We start from the raw sequence: 15,667 nt of genomic DNA, 5'->3' as shown, positions 1-15,667 counted from the left end.
TGCATCCCCTCCTGCGTGCGGCTGTAGTCCCCCGGCCCGCCCTCCTCCCCCGCCTTCCGCGGCGGGTTCCCGCGGCCCTTCCACATTCCTCGGCCGCGGGGCGCCGGGCCCGGCCTGGCCTGGAATTTGACCCGTTGGGGAAGGGCGGGCCGCGCCGCGATCCCTCGGGATTTGGAGGGCCCCGGGCGCCAGAAGCCGCCCACCCTGGACTCCCAGAGTTAGCAAGGGAAAGTACAGTTAGCGTAGTTCCATTTGAACTTGAGGTAAAACAAGTAATTGTTTAGGGTGCGTCCCACGTAATACTGCGGAAGGTAAGAGGGCGGCGGCCGGGCGGACTCTGCCTGCTGGAAAACCCTTTTTCAGCTGAGCTGCAGCCGGAGTTATATCATTTACCCTCAAATTTTAAGGTTTACGGCCTTACAGACCACGGCCAGCCTATGACCGTTTCACTCCCCTTCCAAGCACAAGAAAGTTTTATTCAAAATATTTGCTTTCCTTTGGGTCAATAGATGACAGAATTGCACACACACATACCTACAAGCGCTCACACATTATAAAATGCTCTTCGTCAAAACCGGAAACCACGAAGCTACATTATTCAAGTTTTGTTCTAAATAGTGTTTGTGCCCATAACCTTCACTTCCCTCACTTGGGATAATATAGATGAATAGCACTATTGCTGGGTAATGGAGGGTAAGTCAACTTAATATCAAACCTTTACTGAGCACTTGTGATTGAAAGTGTGACAGATGGGGAGAGGAAGAAAAATGCCGTTTATATTCTAGAAATCTTTGATCAGAAATTCCTAGATAGTAGGAACCATGTGTTCTTAAACAGCAGCACTGTAAGCAAAACCTGGAGGGCTTTGTAAAAGATTCTTGAGCCCCAACCCCAGATATTCAGATTAAGTAGGTCGAGGGTGGGGTGTTAATTTGCATTTCTAATAAGCACCCCGGGGATGCCGATGCTGTGGTCTTCATGTGAGTAACACTGTCCAAGGTCCAGATCATTACGGAATGCATTTTCTCATAATTTGAAAAGCAATTTCTGAAAAGTCACACCTGGTTCTAAAATATTTACTCTTTCCCTTGGCTGCAGTCTGCTGTTTGGTCCAATAGTGTAATTTTTTTTATTCCACTCAAAATCAAAAGATTTTGGCTTCCTTAGGTCTGTGTCATAGAGCTCTTCAAGAGGTCTATTACCATCCCATAAGCCCTCACCTTGGTCACCTTAAGACCATAGCTGAGGGACCCAGACTGTACTTTGACTTTCATCTCCATATTTGTTTATAGAACTGTGCTTTTCAATACAATAGTCATTAACCACATGTGGCTATCTAAATTGAAATTAAAAACTCTGTTCTTCAGTTATATTAGATACATTTTAAGTGCTCAATAGCCACATGTGGCAAGTGTCCTTATTGGAAAGCACAGAGAGCATTTCTATCATCACAAAGTTCTACTGGAGAGCCCTGTTCTAAAAAATAATTCTAGGGTATATTCTCTAGATTCTAAAGAAAAACATAGTATTTATTAACGAAAAGCCGAATATCTAAATATCTAGCACTTGGTAATGGCTAATTAAAGCATAACCTTGTCAAAGGCCATTAAAAAGAATGGTTAAAAATAAAAATGGTGGCTATACCAAAACATGAAAAATAAGATGTGTTAAACTAAAAAACAAATTATATATTCATTACAACTATAAAATGTGGATAAGAGACGTTATGACGCTACTTGAGTAGGGAGATAGAATCTAAGGTAAAAGGGTACAGGGACTTTGGACATTCAAGAGCAAGTGGAAATGGGAGAAGCAGGATTGGGAAAACTGGGCATTTCTTCCATATGGGATTAGTTCTGGCAATGCCTTCAAGGACAGTAAAAAGCCAGGTTTCAGGGAAATCAAGAAATCGTACACTTAAAGAAGACCTAGAAAGACACAAGTCTACATATTGGATCTACCCAGGAAATCTAAAGTAAATTATTTGATCATCTAGTCAGTACCAGGAAATAGGCTTTTTAATGTACTCTCATTCAATCCTGATTACAACCCTTTAATATAATAAAATTCCAGTTTGAGCTAATTTACTATCAAACAACTATGGACCTTCCTCCTAACCTCAGCCTTTTAGTTCCAACTACCATTAAACTCCCATCACCTACCCTTCCCTCTTTTCAGAGGGAGAAGTATCCATTTTTATTTCTCTAAGGATCATCCCACAACATGTGATCTAGGTTCTGTCCCTTCCTGTCTCCTGGATATGATTCATTTTGTGTCACTGATTATTTCCTCTAGTTTGTCTTTTCCCCCCTCTGTCTACAAACAGGCTTGAATCTCTAAAGATGAGTCCTTTGATCTTGCCTTCCCTTCAAGTTTCTCTTCATTGCCAAGCTTCAGACCCTTTACTGGTAAACTGAACAAGAATACCTTTTTGAATACCTACTGTGTACCAAACCATTTAGCTTCAGTGTTTCTAATTTTCACAACATACTTGGAGGTTATCATCCCTGTTATATAGGTGATGAAACTGAAGAGTGACCTGCCCAAGGTTACAAAGCCAGCCAAATAATAGGTGGAATTCATTCAATCTCGTCTGGCCTCGTATTGCTCTTAGTCACAAGAAGTACTGCTTTATATATTAATAGATTATGTTCCTATTATGAACCAATAGCATTACTTCCATTCTACAAATGAATAGGGGTCCAGGGAATTTAAATAATTTATTTAAGGTTATGAAGCCATGTAGCAAAAATGGGATTAAAATGCAGATTGGCTTGATCCCTAAACCTAGGCACTGTCCACCATTTCATGCTGCACAATGGATCCTGCATTCATAACTCTGCCTAGGGGCACCTGGGTGGCTCAGTCAGTTAAGCATTTGCCTTTGGCTCAGGTCATGATATCAGGGTCCTGGGATTGAGCCCTGCATTGGGCTCCCTGCTCAGTGGGAGCCTGTTTCTCCCTCTCCCTCTGCCCCTCCCCTGCTTGTGCTCTCCCTCTCAGATAAACAGTCTTGAAAAAAACAAAAAACCTCTACTTAATAGATACAGCAAAGGTGACCAATGACTTGTCAAATCTAGTGGTCCCATTTAAACTTTACTGAGCTTTTCTGATTTAACACTACTGACTAACCTCCTCATTCTTGAAACTATTCACTTGATTTCCACAATACTGTTTTTGTGGCTCTACCTCTTCAAGCCCTTTTATCATCTTCTATCTGATCCTTCTTACAACTTTTCTGCACGTCCCTAATCTAGGTATTACACCTCTTGTCCTTTCTCTCTTCATACTTTATAGGAAATGGTTGCCTTTCCTTTTCAGAATATGATTTTACTAGTCTCATGTAGTTTGGCTTTCCTCCCTGTTCCCCCCAATAGCACTCATCAATTCCTGCTCTTGAATCATAGTCTCCTTGATCAAGTAAAATTTGGACCCTGGAGTCCAGTGATAATATAATCATAAGCAGGCAGATAAGGATGCTACCCTAGTAGGTTGGTTTCATGAGAACTTTTCAAATGTAGGATTTTCTTCATGGAGACTGGTTTTTCAGTCAAATCCACTGTTGGAGTTAGATGCTTTAGTTTTTTATTGGCAATTATCTTTGCTTAAGTAAAACCTAGTTACTACGTAAAGAATGCTATTACCATATTAGGAGACGTATTTCATTTATGGGAGACCATTCACTATTCCTAATGGAAGCTGATTCTTTGAGCAGTTATTTGAAATGAAAATGGGGATACTGCAAGAGCTCATTTTAGTAGATGAGACCACATTGTTTCTGTAGTGGAAACAATGTAATTTGGAAATTTGTTAAAAACAGAAGTGACCATGTTTTCAGTTGAAATGGAAATTCAATTCAACAAACAAGATTTTAGCATCATGGCTATGAGCCTAGGAAAAGTATTCTGCTTAACCCACTGAATGAAATTCAGAAACACATAAAAGGCAAAGAGTTAAGGGAGGTGCTAAGATTCTAATCTTGAAGGGGGCAGAAGCAGTCTTGTTCCTAGTCTTTCTACTTCTGCTCTATAAAGCTGGCTGCACCAGATTAAAAGATCTAGCTCACCTATCCTGTTGAGTGCAAAGGTCTGCTGCCTTGAAGGAATTCAGTAATTGTTCATTGAATGAGGTAATGGCTTTGTCCAAGGATAGTCTTGTTAATAGCATAAAACATAAAGTTATTAGAGTAATTGTCAATTACTCATCTTTGTAGGCCATCAACTCTTTTCAACCGACTTTTTCTCCCAACATTTCAAGGTCTTTTTAAAATTCATGAATATTTGGAAGTTAGATTTTTGAAGCCTAAAGCAAATGAAACTTCTGATTAACTCTGAAACAGTCCTGCATTTCTGCAAATAGCAGAAGTTATTTTTAGGACTGAAATAATGATCTCACTTTCCCAGGCATGTAGCTTCAGCTGTTTTGATTGTGGGCAGGTCAGGAATGTCCAAAATTCATACAAGGATTCATGGTGAATCTCTGTATAAACAAACACGGTATTTCAAGAGGGACTGTTGTATTAAAAAAGAAACTACATACAATAAAAGATGCTGGCTTGTATTTTCAACATTTTGAAATAGAATACAAAAAAAATATTTTTGGTAAGAAACATTCCATAGAACCTTTTGGGGCTAAAATAGTTTAAAAAATTAGGACAAATTAAAATTATACTCAGTGGCCTGGTCTAATTTTAAATGACATGAAATAATGCACAAAAGTTTAGAACAGATAAGGAGGGATGCTGACAGGTATGTTAAACTTAAGGATTTAAAGCTACCAAAGCTAGCATGTCTATACAAATTCTATAGAAAATTATTTTTAAAACTGAAAGACAAAGTGCAGGAAACCCAATTAAGGCAGTTAAAACTGATTTCTTTGGAAGGGAGAGGGATATATAGTAGAGATAGGATTGTTAGGGAAACTGGAAGGAGTAAGGGAGAGGTCTAACAACCATATCATTTTCCAGGATTTGTCTCATCTACCTTTCCTTGGAAGATGCAACTAACAAAAGCCGATTTTGGTAAGTAAGAAATTTTAAACAAGTAAGTTTTTATCATAAAGTTTAATTATGGTTCAGAAAAAATTGAGTGAATAACTTTCTCTGAAAAAATATACTGACTCTGTAGACTGCAGTTATTTTGGGAGGGGGCTGGTAAGTTAAATTGCCCTATTTTCTATTCTGAAAATCATAAAAAGTCCCATTTCCAGTCTGATTACAGAGATGCATGTGCCCAAAATGGCTGAGAATAAATACAAGAAAGGCAAAAGCTGCAAAGCTAAGGGCATGCAACAGACTCTAAGAGAAAGTCTCAGAAATACCCAAAGTGGCAACAAGGAACGTTTGGCTGGAATTTGAAGTTCTTTTCAGTCATCTTTGTCTTTTGCTCCATGTTTAAGGATGCGCGTGAACTCAATATAATTGAAATTTCCCTTTTTGTCAATAGGCGCTTCTCTGTACAGCTCATCCACTTCCTCGTCTGTAAACCGATCTCCCATGGTTGTCAGCAGCTCTCTCAGGTAATCTTCCTGGATGGTGCCTAAAGAATAAAGAACTGGGGATCAGAATACATACTACTCTGAGGAGTAATTACAGGGAACATCTACACTTGACCAAGCATGCAAATATAGGAAATATGGGCTCTTCACATGTTTTAAGCCAGCCTCAGCAGACAGCTGCCTAGCTCTATCATCCTGCTCTGCTCTATCGACTTCTGTCCACAAGTCTTCATAATAGGGCCTAAACTACACCTAAACAACAATAAAGTACGATTAAGGAAACTAAGCCTCATGGTTCCTTAAAGTAGCATGAATGGGGACGCCTGGGTGGCTCAGTCGGTTAAGTGTCTGCCTTCGGCTCAGGTCATGATCCCAGGGTCCTGGGATCGAGTCCCGCATCGGGCTCCCTGCTCTGCGGGGAGCCTGCTTCTCCCTCTGCCTCTGTCCCTCTCTCTCTCTGTCTCTCATGAATAAATAAATAAAATCTTTAAAAAAAAAAAAAAAAAGTAGCATGAATGGTTACACTAAATCTTTTTTTTTTTTTTTTTAAGTGAGCTCTATGGCCAGTGTGGGGCACCCCTGGTCACACTTATTCTATAAGCAAGTAACACTAAAATACCACATCATAAACATCAATAAAGTGCTTCGGTGGAAAGAATACTGGAGTCTTGAGGTCCAGGTTTTTGTTTTCAAGATTTTATTTTTAAGTAATCTCTACACCCAATGTGGGGCTCAAACTCACACCCTGAGATCAAGAGTCACATGCTCTACCAACTGAGCCAGCCAGGTGCCCTGAGGTCCTGTTTTAACAAGTATGTTACTTCAGGCATTTCATTTTATCTCTGACTTTGGGTTGTTTGTTTTTTATATGTACAATGAGATTTTTAATGTTTCTTTCTTTTTTGCAAATCTAATTTAAATTTTATAACAAATACAGCTAGGCCCTGAGTGTGCAAAAACATGAGTATATATTTGAGCATTACCTATGTCGCAGACACTGGGCTAGGAATTGGGGATGTGGAATGGTGAGTCAAAAGGTGTGCTTTTTACTCTGGATCTGTGATACCAGGGTTCTGATAGAGAGCTTAAAAAAAACAAAAACAAAAACTCCAGATGCCACCCTTGATTTATTATCTGGCATTGATTTCCTTTTTTTTTTTTTTTTTTTAAGATTTTATTTTTAAGTAAATTCTACACCCAACATGGGTCTCAAACTCATGACCCTGAGATCAAGAGTCGCACACTTTTCCAGCCAGGTGCCCCATGGCATTGATATTTTTAAAAGGCTCCCCAAGTAATTCACATCATGATTGAGAACCACTAATGTACTAACACAAAGTTGATAAATGACCAAGCACAGAGATGTCTGAAATTCATAAAGTAAAAGAAAAATCTGACAATATTCTTGTATGTGAAATTAAGCTAAAACATTGACAACATATTTCCTATAAAATGAGTTTAAAGTAGAAGGTCAGTTCACAAAAGAAACTCTAGACTTACGGGGTTTTTCCTAATTCCATTCTACATTTTAAAATGTTTCTCAAATGTTAGACTTCTAGCTTGTAGAAATAAATTCTCATCTCCAACCAAGTAATTCAACTATCACATAAACCTATCATCGAATATGTGCGAGGAGCTGTGGTAGGTGCTAAAAGGGGTTACAAAGATGGGAACATAACGCTGTTGAAGACAGAGCCATTGCTGATTGGGAGTAAGTACACAACTGAATAGAAGGTCAGGAAGAGTATGTGCCAGGAGAGAGATAATAAAATACTTTAGATGTGGAGAGAAAGGAGAGGCTTCAAGTTTTCCTGGGATGAGGAGAAAATAGTATAAAAACACAGGTAAGGCTCTATAAAGAATGTGATCTTTGAGATGAGTTTGAAGAATGGATAAGACATTTTACTCTTTTATGGCTTTATTCCCTTCCATTAAAAAAAGTAACAATTGCTCACAGTCAAAAGCTCAATCAATACAGAAGTGCCTTAAGGAGGGAAAAAAGTAAGTTTCCTCTGCCTTTCCCTCCCCACACCCCATCCCTTCCAGGTATAACTGTTAAAGAATTTCAGTTTTAAGAGGGAGGAGAAGGTGGTATGATGAGGAAGGCACAGAAGCAGCAATGGTGGAGGTAAGTTTAGGACAACAATGCATAGAAGAGCTTGGAAGGAGGTTAGGAAGATGATACAAGAGTCAAGGATGGTATACCTGAGTAGGCCTAATGAGGCCATATTGTGTGTGGAGACTGCTTCTAACAACAGACTGTACTTGACATTAGGGGCGCCTGGGTGACTCAGTTGGTTAAGCATCCGACTCTTGATTTTGGCTGAAGTCACGATCTTGGGGTCATGGGATCGGGCCCCACATCCAGCTCTGCACTAGGCATGGAGCCTGTTTGAGATTTTCTCACTCCCTCTGCCCTCCCCAGCGCCCCTCTCTTTCCCTCTCCCTCTCTAAAATAAAATAAAATAAAATAGTTCAAGTAATATGTAACTAAAGGGTGTACCTTCTTTCTCAAAAACCTTGCCATGTGAATTATTCCCTTACGTGTCCCTTATATGCACTTCTGCCAAAGGATCAAGCATTTATGTAGTTAACTTTTGGGGTTTTTTGAGAATTAACTCTATGCCAGCAGTATGCTAAGCACTTTATATAAAGTATCTCACTTCCTCATTTAATCCTCACAAAAACTCTATGAGGTAGGTAATATTATTGACCATTTTATAGGTACAAAAACAGAGGCTTAGAGAAGTTACTTGCCCAAAATCACACAGCTATCATATAGAACAAGCATATGAAATCAGGGAGCCTGATTCTAGAGCAAAAGGTTAGATACTAGATTTAAACAATCTGAAGGCTGAGAGGTACCTGATAAACAAATACAAGACTGTACTGAGATCATGGCCTATAGCAATTCATACTTTTTCCAAGATTGCTCTGGTAAAAGTTATTCATTCAACACAATTACTGAGAGCCTAACCCTTGTGGAGTTATTCTAGTAAAAGGGCAACATAAGTTTCCTAGAGAAGTTCCAAATACACCTATTAAATTGTTAATTAAATATTTAAGGGTAGAGGCAGTAAAATGAGTGATTAACATGCCACAGGAAAAGCCTGTCCCACAAACAGGTATTGTATAAACCTGAGGGTATTATGTCATCATATTTCAAGTTGTTATATGTTTTAGTTACCACAACCAAAAATTAAATCACTTGGTAATTAAAGGTTACCTCAGACTTACCAGTTGCTTCTTCATCAAAGCAAGCAAAAGCATTTCTGATGACATCTTCCGGATCTGTGCCATTTAACTTTTCACCAAACATGGTGAGAAACATGGTAAAATTTATGGGCCCGGGAGCCTCATTCATCATGGCATCCAGATACTCATCAGTTGGATTTTTCCCTAAATGAAAAGGAGGGTCATAATTTTAATTACATCACAAAATGCACCAAGTATTCATCATAGTGAACATCTTGACAAGAGAGATTATCATTTATACAGTTTGCTGTTTATATTCACACACAAATAGTAAAACTATTTGGGAAAAAGTCTTATCAATAAGTAAGGCCTGTATTAAAGAGTCTAGAGATGGTATGCTATTCCTTTGGGATGTTAGGAGGAATAGTGCTGGTGTTCTCATAATATCAGTGTTTACAACACACACATATAATATGCTGGCCCCCAGCTCAATCCTGAGATCTGGCCAGAAATTTGCAGGTGGTCCAAGGACCACACTTTGGGGAACATTGCTCCAGACTTTAAATCTTGGGAAACTACATCATTAGATTGGCTCCACAGGCATTACAGAAATTCTATTTAGTCTTTAATATTAAAACTGATCATTACCTAGGGAAGCAAGCATATCATGCAAATCTTCCTTGTCAATGAAACCATCTCTGTTCTGATCAATCATGTTGAAGGCTTCTTTGAACTCCTGAATCTGTGACTGGTCAAACATGGCGAACACGTTGGATGTTGCGCGCTGGGGGCGCTTCTTGGTAGTCTTGGTCTTTGCCCTTTTGCTCGACATGGTGGCGTTTAAATCCTAATTAGGAAGGGAAATACAAAAAAAAAAAAAAAAGATTAACAAAAAGTAAACTGAATAAAACTTCCTGACAAGTCTGAGCTAGTTAGAGATGTACCTAAAAACTACTCAGCAGAGTAGTATCACTTGGCAAAGATATCTCGCTCAACTAATCAATATGATTACTTATAGAGCCAAACTACAAAGAGAAAAACCAGACTCATGTTTCAGTTCACTCATCCTTAGTAGTCGTAACATCTAATCAACAGTCTGTCACTAACTTCAAATTCCAGACTAAAACCAACATAAATTCAAAGCTCAGAGCCTATCGACAAGATTGTATGTTCCCCAAGCTGCTGGATAGCCAGATAAGGTACTGATAACCAAATCTACTGGTTTAATAACAATAGAGAAAACAAGAAACAAACAAAAAAATATAGGTACCTGGAGAAACAGTACTGGTTCTATACTTCAGTGCTATGCCAGTACTGGGGAATACTAATTCATCTTCAACAAGTCTATTCTGCAGCCCTAGGCTAAGCTGGCTATCCCATTCTAAGGTGGACAGAAAGTAGGAAGGAAGACTAATTGATGGAACAGGTCTTCATCTCCTAATCTCCACTGTCAAATAGCATTCTTCCATTTGCAACTAACAATTTTTATTGCACCCTCACTTCTGGAATCAAAGTAGTTTAAAAAATGTATTTGTTGAAAAGCTAACTGAAAAAGTATAAAAGACTATGAATTCACCTACAATTTATTTCCACTCTATCCAAACCAGTTTCTTGCACAGAGCCAAGTTAAATCATTTGAGGTCACTAAGTTCTCTAGACAAAAATCAGCACAACAGTTTTTAAAGCTATTTACTTTTTAAAAAAAAAAAGTTTTAAAAAACATTTTAAGAGCTATGGAAACAACCTTTGTTCTCTAATCTAAATTTATCCCTGTAAAATTTAAGTTAAAAATTAAAAAAAAAAAAAAAAGCCTAATGATACCTAAAATGAAAAGGCAATTTTTTCAACACTCAATCTTTAAAAGACGATAAAAATTTGTTTGGAGTTAAAAACCACATAGTCATCAGATAACAAAATTTTACCGTACCATCCTTCAGAGCCCGGGTGGCGATGGTAGTCTGCAAAACCTCTAACCAGCAAGACTAGGCCACTGTATTGAGTTATATTCTTCCAAGCAGGCCTAAAATAGGCACTCCTGATTTCACTCTCTGACCAGGATAACAATTTTAAAACTTACGTTCTGAAAACAACATTTAGCTACGATGTAGCAAAACACTATGCCCTTGCTCTAAAAATAAATCTGTGGACTGCAAAGAATGAAGTACTACCTAGATCTCAGCACCGCAAAGTGACCTTAGAATACAATGCTTCCTATGAGCTTAAAGTTATTTCTTACATTCTTCCCTTGATTATACCACATCACCCAGGCTAAACTGAATTATAGAAATAATTAGAAAAGCTCTGCTTCAGATTTTTTTTTTTTTTAAAGCTAAATCTGTTCTCAGATTTCAGTAGGAAATTCCACAAAGAAGAGTCACAAATTCCAGGCCATCCAATATAGCACTCGGTGATACATGGAATGTGTTGTTGGTAAGATATACCCTACACAACCCAGAAGTTATGATATACACTCCTCCCTAATTTTCAAGTTTCCTTTAACCACAATTTGGGAGGCTGCCTGTCATAATTTATCTGCACCATTCTTGAATGCGTATTTTCATTCTGCAACACCTTTTGGGGGCAGTAAATACCATTATCGAAACTACATAGGGTTGTAATTTTTCCCTCTATTCTAAATGTAGTTTTAAAAACTACAAAGAGTCACAGTGTATATTATTCCTCCATTTCTTAACTGTACTCCAGGACTTGGGGTGAGTGGCAGAGACCCAATGACGGGCACAGAATTACCAGTCCACCTCTCTTTAATATTTTAGGCATGCCATGTCTTTGCAAACCAAAGCATGTCTTTAAAAATAGTCTGTTTTGTTTGACAACACTGTCTTCCCCTCATGAGGCAGGAATGTCAGTTATTTTAAGAACAAAGAAACTGATGAGAATTATAGGTCAAATGGTTGGCACATTTTTTAATCTATAAAACCTCATAATATTAAATTTGGTGGGAGGGGCGCCGGGGTGGCTCAGATGGTTGAGCGTCTGCCTTCGGCTCAGGTCATGGTCCCGGGGTCCTGGGATCGGGCCCCTTATCGGGCTCTTGGCTTGGTGGGGAGCCTGCTTCTCCCTCTCCCTCTGCCTCTCCCCCTGTTCACGCTCTCTCTCTCTCTGTATCTCCGTGTCTCAAATGAATAAATAAAAAAATCTTTAAAACAAAAATTTGGTGGGAGTCCTCTAGGTACCTTTTTAAAATGCTTAGTTTGTGCTATAAAGTTATAGATAAATATATGTATTTGAATTTTAAAGTATTTCCCATTAGTCTTTCTTTTAATCATGCATTCTTTAAATCTCTATTCATTGTAAAATAGTTTGTAAAAGTTATAAAGTTTTTTTTTTTTTGGTCAGCACGGACAATGTCTCAAAGAATTTTCCTTTAGCTCAAGCAATACTTAATCATCAATCTTTAATATCATTTAATTACACCAATGTACATCAAATGTCACTAGTGTTAAGCACTATTTAAGAATTAAGAAATGTTGGGTGCCTGGGTGGCTCAGTTGGTTAAGCGACTGCCTTCGGCTCAGGTCATGATCCTGGAGTCCCTGGATCGAGTCCCGCATCGGGCTCCCTGCTCGGCAGGGAGCCTGCTTCTCCCTCTGACACTCCCCCCTCTCATGTGCTCTCTCTCTCTCATTCTCTCTGTCTCAAATAAATAAATAAAATCTTAGAAAAAAAAAAAAAAAGAATTAAGAAATGTAAGGCAAGTGTCCTATCTTCAAGAAGCTTGAAGTTGGGGAAGCAACTATAAAGAAATGAAGTGATTGGTTAATCTTATGAAATGAGTCATAGTTTTCATTCCTGAAGACTGTCAAGTTAAAACAATGTGTGACAATAATGAAAAATAAAGGTGGTACATGATCTATCAAATACTGTGAGTTGAGAAAGATTTTTTCTAAAAGATTGAGGAGGTGGGGAAAGACCTTGAAAAACCCTGCAAGACATCCTTAGAATTAAGAGATTCAGATATTAATTTTAATTCTAACAAATTAAGGTAGTTAATTCTACCAAAACTGGTAGTATAATGTTAGGCAAGTTACTACCTGGGCCTTTACTTTTTCAAGGAGGTTGTGTTCTTGTCTATGAGTTTATCTCCCAGCAGAAACTGGGAGCCTTCCAGCAATAGGCAGTTCAGCTTCACAGTAAGTTGTTCTAAAATAAGGAAAGTGTGGGGTTTTTTTCCCTACCAAACTAAACGTATGGGTGGAGGGGTGCCTGGGTGGCTCAGTAGGTTAAACACCTGCCTTTGGCTCAGGTCATGATCCCAGGGTCCTGGGACTGAGTTCCGCATCAGGCTCCCTGCTCAGTGGAGAGCCTGCTTCTCCCTCTCCCTCTGCGCCTCCCCCCTATACCCCTCATGTGCGTGCATGAGCACTCTCTCTCTCTCTCTCTCTCTCTCGCTCACTTGCTGTATCTCAAATAAACAAATAAAATCTTTAAAAAATAAAAAGAAAAATAAATAAAAGTATGGGTGGAATAAACACTGATGTAGAGGGAACCAAATCAGGGACAGTGCTATGATCCCAAAGAGCAGATCACTTATGATATTGTCACTGTCCTCCTTTCTATATGATTCTAATTTGTTATCCACTTTTACTTTCCCCAAACAAGTGAGACATGTAACTCTCCTCATGTTAGAAACCTTCCGCAAATGCACAACTCCCACAGAAGTTTAGAAAGTTAGGGTAAAAAACATTGAAAATATTTCATACATCAATGTTAAGTATTCTTTATATAGAATGGGAAGATGTAGGCATCTGAGATTTTTAAGTTATGAGTATTCTCACTCATTCTAAGTTATAGCCTGGAGTCTATTTTTGAAGCAGTTAATGAAAGATCTCTGGCGTGAAGGCATATTTGTTGTATGAAACTTTAAAGCAGGGAAACTTGCAGTGCAGGCGTCTATGAAATATGAAAGGATTTCAGATGCACAAGAAAGTGAATGAAACAGAGCCAATGATGGTCAAGAAGATTCAGTTTACAGATCTAAAGGAGTATAACCTTGTTTTAAATCAGGAGAGGTTAAGTGTTGGTAGCAATTAATTTATGTGTGTGTGTGTGTGTGTGTGTGTTTTAGCTTGATCAAATAGGAAGAGACTCAATTCAAGGTTATGACAAAAGGAGGGATACAAATCATGTAAGGAAGATGTTACACTAGATTAAATGGTAGAAGAAAAGCCTCAGAGAGGCTTTTCCCACACATCAAGGGCAATGGGAAGATTTTTCAGCCTCTCTAGATACTATGGTTTCATTTATAAAATGGGATTAATCCATACTAATATTGATTACTCTAATTAGAATCCTAGAATGTAACATTTGTAAAGTGGTAATAAATGTAAAATAATCTAGAGATTTTTTTCTACAGAATTGACACTAAAACTGATAATATTCTAGGAAAATATGATACATTCTTTAAGGAAAAACGCCCATCTTAGAAAACACTTCCTAGTGGGGCGCCTGGGTGGCTCAGTCAATTAAGTGTCTAACTCTTGATGTCAGCTAACGTCGCAACCTCAGGGTCTTGAGTTCAAGCCCCAGGATGGGTTCCACACTGGGCCTGGAAAAAGAAAGAAAGAAAAGAAAGAAAAGAAAGGGAGGGAAGGCAGGGAGGGAGGGAGGAAGGAAGGGAGAAAGGGAGGAAGGGAGGGAGGGAGGGAGGAAGGGAGGGAGGGAGGGAGGGAGGAAACACTACCTAGTGTGATAGGATGTAGTATCCAGACCAAATCTCCTGTTTCATTTAATCAATGTACTTCATCCTCAAGCTAAGCATATGTGATTTTTTGGAGCCAACCGCAGTTTTTAAAAATACATTTTCAGGTTGGTGCTTCCTTTCCAAATGAACCAAGTTTTCATTTCCTATGCAAACTTCCGGCTGAAGGTAGGATTAGATCTCAGACTGCCACACCCAAAGTTCTTCGCGCTTGACAAGAGCAGTTAATTAGTTGTCAGGGTTCACTTGCCAGTAAAGCCTCACTCTTGAACATGTGAAGCTTTTGTGGTTAAGTTTCATCAAAAGTCTTCCAGGACATAAAACAAATAGTAGTAATTTTAAGAAATACTCACTTGATCTTCAGATATAAAACATTTTGCATTTAAGTTAAAATCTCAACTCTTATTTCTGCTCCAAAGTTCTGTTAAGAATTCTTTCATACACCTACTCAACTACTTTAAAAGGAAATATTTTGGCAAACTGACATAACCCAAAGTCTCCACCCAAAAGGAACTTGGTGTTGCATTTTGGAGTTTTCTAAAGCTGCAAACTACACCCTTAACCCCTTTGTAAAATATCACTTAAAAAAAGTTCTAATTATAGAAGTGGATGCTGAGGAAATTGCTAATTTGAGTTGGTTATTCCTACTAAACGTAGCCACACGGCTGCAACAACAGCTGCAGCATGGGGGACACTTGGGCTTCGGATTTTGAGCAAACTCTTGAATCCGGCAAGTTTACGTTAGAAACTAAACTTAGTGCAGGAGTCAGCGCCGCGGGGCTCGGGTTTCACAGGCCAGGCTGTCGCCGAAGATCGCGGCGCCAGCGAGCGAAGTCACACTTGCTGAGCTCCAAGTTTGGGCAAAGGGACAAAGTTCGCGCCTCGGGACTTCCGGGCGTGGCCTTCGATCCCGGAGCTGGCCGTTGGGCTCGAAACCCGGGAACCCGCTAGGACACCTGCCCAGGTGCGCTCCCGGCGCTGGCGGCCCGCCGCGGAGCGCCGCTGCCCACCCAGCCGCCCTGCGGAAATGGGCCCCCGGGGATGGGCCTCACGCGCCGGATCGCGAGCACCACTCACCCTGCACAGCCGCGAAAATCCGAGCACTTCGGTAACCCCCTCGCTGCCCTGGCTGTTGCTATCAACACCCTTCTACTCCCAGAGCCCCCTAAAACCAACACTTCCGGCCTCCGCTTAGCAAACCGGAAGGGAGCCTAGTCACCATTGTCGGCCGACAGAGTGGGCCTGACTTAATAGAAA

At 39.5% G+C, this 15,667-nt stretch overlaps 1 protein-coding gene across 1 annotated transcript; it reads right to left on the bottom strand.

Moving 5' to 3' along the window:
- Window positions 1-5,043: 5,043 nt before the first annotated feature.
- LOC118554612 (myosin regulatory light polypeptide 9) lies at window positions 5,044-15,638 on the bottom strand. Its single transcript, XM_036122340.2, has 4 exons — window positions 15,488-15,638; window positions 9,340-9,538; window positions 8,734-8,895; window positions 5,044-5,537 (listed from the first exon to the last, which is right to left on the bottom strand). Exons 2-4 carry the CDS (start codon window positions 9,521-9,523, stop codon window positions 5,365-5,367), a joined length of 519 nt encoding a protein of 172 aa, XP_035978233.1. The 5' UTR covers window positions 9,524-9,538; window positions 15,488-15,638; the 3' UTR covers window positions 5,044-5,364.
- Window positions 15,639-15,667: the final 29 nt, after the last annotated feature.

Source organism: Halichoerus grypus, chromosome 13 (assembly GCF_964656455.1).
Source record: "Halichoerus grypus chromosome 13, mHalGry1.hap1.1, whole genome shotgun sequence".
Classification (NCBI taxonomy): Eukaryota; Metazoa; Chordata; class Mammalia; order Carnivora; family Phocidae; genus Halichoerus; species Halichoerus grypus.
This window is presented reverse-complemented; position numbering and strand designations above follow the sequence as displayed.